We start from the raw sequence: 5,564 nt of genomic DNA on the forward strand, positions 1-5,564 counted from the left end.
TCGTAAATATTATTTACAAATAGCACTGAGACAAGCATCGTATTCCGCTTCTCGTTATTTCACTAAAAGTCTAAAACGAACGGAAATTGCAAGCTTTGCTGTACGTTTTCAAGAAACCATTTATTGGAAATTAGTTTTAAAGACAAACCATTATATGTTTGAAACAACATTTTAATTTTCTGTCTTCAAATAGACCACAAACGTGGTAGTGTTATTTATCTTATATAACATCAAATAACAGCCCATGCCATATACACGAAACAGAGAATTTTATGTCATAGATAATTAGTTACGATAGTAACATTTAAAAATTTCCAAGGAATAGTAAGTTTCAGTATAATCGTGAATGATGAGTTATTCAATGGTTCATAATGTCATAAGCCAACCAAGTCTCTTCTTCTAATATAAAAAATATATGTATTATAGGGATTTATTTAGAAAAAATAATAAAATTAATTTCACTGTATATATTTTTAAATACAATAACAAAAGAGGTCTATTTTTATAATCAAATTTAAAGTAAGAACTTAAAATCTGTGTAAATTTCCTTCTATATTCGTCATTTCCTGGACATTTTTGCCCCTTTTCCCTTGAAGCGCGTGTTGAATTTCGCTCAAACTCTTACCCTTAGTTTCGGGGAGCAGAAAATATGTAAAAACTGCGCCTATTAAAGCTATCAAAGCATATATACCCATCACTCCAGCTACTCCAATCGCGTCTTCTACAGTGTAATACAATTTGTTGATAGGTAAACCAATTGATCCAAATACATGTACCGCGACAATACCCATAATTCTTACATTTATAGGGAACATTTCGACCTCTAACAATCTTATAACCGAATTTAAACCGGCGAAAGACATGAAGATGAATAAAAGAACCGCAATTAATGGCACATTAGCGCAGGATTTCAGAAATTGTTCGGCAGGGACGGCGCTTCGAAGATAGAAATATGGCGCAGCCGTAGCAAGGGACATACTTGCACCAATGAACGAGAAAATCAGCAAACGTCGCCGACCCAACGTATCTACTAGAAGTGTTGCAAGGATAGCTGTAATAAAAAGCATGGTGGTTAATCGCAGGCAAGTTTAAAAAAAATTTAATCATAACTGCTTTAACAGATGTTTGACCGGTAAATAAGTATCTAGTTTCATCAATTATATGATTATTCTGAGTTTCCCACTTACATTGGACATTGGCGCAGTCCCTCTATTCGGTAAAGCCCAATTAACATGGAGAAGAAGAATTAAGAATTTATTTATTTATTTCAAAACAGAAACAGTAGTACAAAATAATACAGACACTGACCTTCGTACTAGTGGTGCTTTCAAAAGCTATTTATGAGAAAATTTTGGTTCGTTGCATTTGCGTTTGCAATATTTAATAACAAAATAAGAAGATGCAAATACACTTACTTACCCGCAACAGTCTGAACTCCGAGAGCTATAAGTATCAACGTATTAAATGAAATGACTAAGTCACTCTCCTTAAGTATACGAAAGTAAAATTTCTGATATGAAATCATCCCTGATATGTGCTGAAGTAATTTGAAACCTGAAAATCATTTAAAAATATGACGTTTGACAACACCATTGTAGAAAGATCACTTTGTTGACTATAATGACCAGCTAATCCACACTTATCTTTGCCGAATTTTTGTGTTAAGGTATCTATTTAAACTAATCATCCTTTAAATTCAATTATAAAACCAAACAAAATACTATGGACTATTTTGTTTGCGTTTCTGAGTCCATCTTCCGTCCTATCGAATGATCAAACGGAAGTCAACATATAAAAATTTAAGTCTGTTTGTCTTTTACGTTTACGGATTGTGATGAAAATAGATACTGACCAAGAGATCAAATAAAGTGCTTTAATCAACCCTTAATGAGGTAAATTACAAGATTTAAAAGTATGTTGAACAACTAGCGAAGGCACGTGTTAAACCAGTGGGAAAAACCTAATTAATATCTCAGTTTAATTTTATCAACCGCTTGCTTGTTCGCTCAGCGAGTTATGTTAGAGCTATGCTCGGTATTTCTTTGAGGGACCAAGTCCGAAACGAAGCAATTAGCCAAAGAACGAAAGTTATCGACATAGCTCAACAGCAAGCTGAAGAAGCATATGGCCGATCATATATGCCGCTGAACGAATATTTTTTTGTATGTTTACATATATTCATTATATTATTATAAAAATGTGCAATGTCTTACCAAAAACAATTACAATGGCTTTAACGTAAATGATTCTTCTGAAGAGATCGAAAAACGACGTTGAATTTTGCATTTCCTCTTTAACTTCAGATATCATCCTTTCAAGCTCTGATCCCTATAAAGAATAAAAATTTCAAGCAATTTTTTAGGTAATGTGCTATTTTATAACACGACATACTATACACTCCAATAGATAAAAAACAGTCGCGGAAACGACCTTAAGCGAAAGTTTTTATTGATTGTTTTGATTTTTATATGTACCCATAATTTTTGTTTGTTTACAAATGTTGCTCAATAAAAATTTACTTCTGCGATTATGTAATCCAAAAATTCTCTAAACTACGACCGTGGATCGTACGACGTGGTGGGATTTAATTAATTTTGCCAGCAATTTCGTTATTTAAACAATTATATTTAGTATATCTTACTCACTGCAGTAGGACAGTCACCACGCAATCTCAGCAATGCATCTCTCGCTTGATCAATATTACCTTTCTTAATAAGATAATACGGAGATTCAGGGATAGAATAGCAAGCTGCGAAGAATAATACTGGCATAAGTGGGAGCCAATAATTAAAGGCTCTGTATGACACCAAAGCCCCAACACCGACGATAAAGAGAATCCCAACGTCGGTCATGAAGCTAGACACTACGCAAAGCCTACCACGGATATCTTGTTCAGCTATTTCTGCTAAATACACTGTTACTACCTGAGAACAAATGCAATGTTCATAAATATCATTTAACGTTACATACAGAAAAGAATGTGTAGTGTATTTGAAATTCAAATTTCGAATCATATACGAGTTAAAAAAATTAAAAAGTTACCAGTGAGCAGCAACAATTATATTATTAGTACAAAGGTGAACAACTACGTAACTTTTTACCTATAATATCATTGGATTCAGTATCCCAATTCATCAAAACGTTACATAAAAATAAAACAAATAATTGTTTATTTAGCATGAGAACGTGTTAATAATTTGCCACTTAGCTTCTAGCATTAAAACTAATTATTATGATATAAAAGGAAATTGTCCAGAGAGTGTATTTGGGAGATTCATCTTGAACTTTTAAATGTAACTATGTCGTCCTTTTGATATGTAACGATTTGGAAATTAAATAACAACAAAAGACCCACAAACAGATCTTTTTCAATTTATTTTTAATTATTTTCCATTTAAAATATACCACTGAAGAAATCTTATTAAGTATAAAAATCACATACAATTAATACAATACCCGTACCGATGCCCCAAAGAAACTGCGAAACACACAGCATCCAAGCTGCGTTCGCTACTGCAGAAAATATCTGAAAAGATAATCCTCTTACGTTTCGTTCAGAGCGAGCTTTCTTTATGCTTCTCATTTTTGGAATTAATTAATTAATATATCTACGTGATATAATTAATGAATATCTTTATGGTATAAAACTATGCAATCTAGGTATTTATCAGTCAAATGTGAGGTTGTGAATTAAATGAACTTTTTATCAGAATAGTATTAGACCAAGACAAAGACTATCTCAGGCATTTTTTTTCGATTACATTCCAAACTAGTGGTAGTTAAATATCGTATTTCATAAGTATGTAAAAAGGCCTTGATTACATGTTCAAGATTTAGGCACCTATATGTTAAAAGTCAATATATACTAGTACAGAGTAGCGTCGTGTATTATTATATCCGTCCTCTTTTGCCCAAAAAAAATGTAATGATTTGAGGAGTTTCTATATATTACCTGTATCAACACTTTACACTTATAATTTTATTTTATTATCATGCAATCATCTTTGCTTACCATCCCAATGAAATAAAATACAGCACTAAGTAACAAAGTCGGTCGTCTGCCATAGCGATCGCAAACAAAAAGTGTCAACAAACTTCCAAAGATATATCCAGGTGTAGTAATATATAAAATCCACGACATTTCAGTCTGAAATTATAGATTGTGAGATTCAGCGCTTGTCCTAATTAGACATTATATATGAAATGTAATTAAATTGAATTGTTTCCGCATATGGCTTTGCTTTATTAATATCTTTTTAAACAATTAAGGGAGTTGTTTGATGCTTGATGACTGGAGATTCAATTAGGTATATTTATAGTAAATGTGCGCAAAATACAAAATTGAGACTTGTGAACATGATGTTACATTACATGTAATGTATTTTACGTTACAGTTATGTTACATCACTCTCTCATATAAGAGTAAAAAAAATTGGAATATTATTACTTTTTTATTATTATAATATGCTATCCACAACACTTTACATCCATGCAGCAGCATCCGATACCGCTTGGATTATTAATCGTTTTATTAATCCTATCCTACTTAATATTATAAATGCGAAAGTTTGTAAGGATGTGTGTGTGTTTGTTGCTCTTTCACGCAAAAACTACTGAACCGATTGCAATGAAATTTGGTACGTAGACAGCTGGAGAACTGGAATAACATATATGCAACTTTTTATCCCGATATTCCTACGGGATACGGACTTATGCAGGTGAAACCGCGGAGCGCAGCTAGTGGTTTTATAAAGGCTTGAATTTTCGCTTTTATTTCTTCCGTCACCTTCACCGTTCAGCCCTATTTCATACACATAACTAAACACAACACGAGAACTCGCTTTAATGATAGAATTAACTAAATTGTCTCGCTTGTTAATCAGGGTAATAAGATAGGCCTGTAAAATTATTACATTGTCATCAATCCTCGATAAAAATAAAAATAATCGAAAAAAAAACAAGTTTTAGCGAAACTTAAGGAGTCGGTTACATAGAAACAAACAGGTGAATCTAATAAAAGCGTGTTAATAATAATGTATATACTTGCATCATTCACTTCGATAGATGTCCGTCGATTTAGAATATGTGAGATCATTGGTGTTAACCATCCCGTTACTAGGCCCGTTGTTGTAGTTATTAGCGCCACTGAAATGACAATGTTTTTATCTAATTACTGCTTTTGGTCAAAAAATAATTGGTGTAGTTCTTCGATAGGGACAAATATGAAGAAATTGGAAACATTATAAGAGGTTCATTATCTGTATAATCTTTCTATGCAAAATAATGTTTATCCCGCCACATGGAAAATTTCTCGTGTCACTCCCGTACCTAAAGATAGCAATAATTGTGATATAACAAATCATAGACCAATTGCTGTCCTTTCAACCTTTGGAAAATTATTTGAGATGATAATAGATAATCGTATCAAAAATCAGATTGGTACCTACTTAAGTGATTGTCAGCATGGATTTAGATCCAAGCGGTATACTGTAACTAATCATTTAAATTTTGTAACCTATGTTAGTACATGCCTGGACGAAAACCAGCAGGTGGATGTCGCTTAT

General features: G+C 32.6%; 2 protein-coding genes across 3 annotated transcripts in view; one reads left to right on the top strand and one right to left on the bottom strand.

The window, feature by feature from the left end:
• Window positions 1-436: 436 nt before the first annotated feature.
• LOC119832283 (facilitated trehalose transporter Tret1-like) lies at window positions 437-5,139 on the bottom strand. Of its 2 annotated transcripts, none has more exons than XM_038355944.1 (7): window positions 5,048-5,139; window positions 4,013-4,147; window positions 3,463-3,526; window positions 2,646-2,749; window positions 2,214-2,328; window positions 1,420-1,554; window positions 437-1,051 (listed from the first exon to the last, which is right to left on the bottom strand). In XM_038355944.1, exons 1-7 carry the CDS (start codon window positions 5,093-5,095, stop codon window positions 528-530), a joined length of 1,125 nt encoding a protein of 374 aa, XP_038211872.1. In that variant the 5' UTR covers window positions 5,096-5,139; the 3' UTR covers window positions 437-527. The 2 variants fall into 2 exon arrangements, with proteins under 2 accessions (XP_038211872.1, XP_038211871.1); XM_038355943.1 differs by having other exon boundaries at window positions 438-1,051; window positions 2,646-2,924; window positions 3,443-3,526.
• A 324-nt stretch (window positions 5,140-5,463) lies between these two features.
• Window positions 5,464-5,564, top strand: part of LOC119832448 (facilitated trehalose transporter Tret1-2 homolog) — a 4,752-nt gene continuing 4,651 nt past the window's right edge. The window contains exon 1 of the mRNA XM_038356117.1: window positions 5,464-5,489. Coding sequence (XP_038212045.1) covers window positions 5,464-5,489 — 26 coding nt within the window. The remainder of the gene's footprint in view (window positions 5,490-5,564) is intronic.

Source organism: Zerene cesonia, chromosome 15, assembly GCF_012273895.1.
Source record: "Zerene cesonia ecotype Mississippi chromosome 15, Zerene_cesonia_1.1, whole genome shotgun sequence".
In the NCBI taxonomy this organism is placed as follows: domain Eukaryota; kingdom Metazoa; phylum Arthropoda; class Insecta; order Lepidoptera; family Pieridae; genus Zerene; species Zerene cesonia.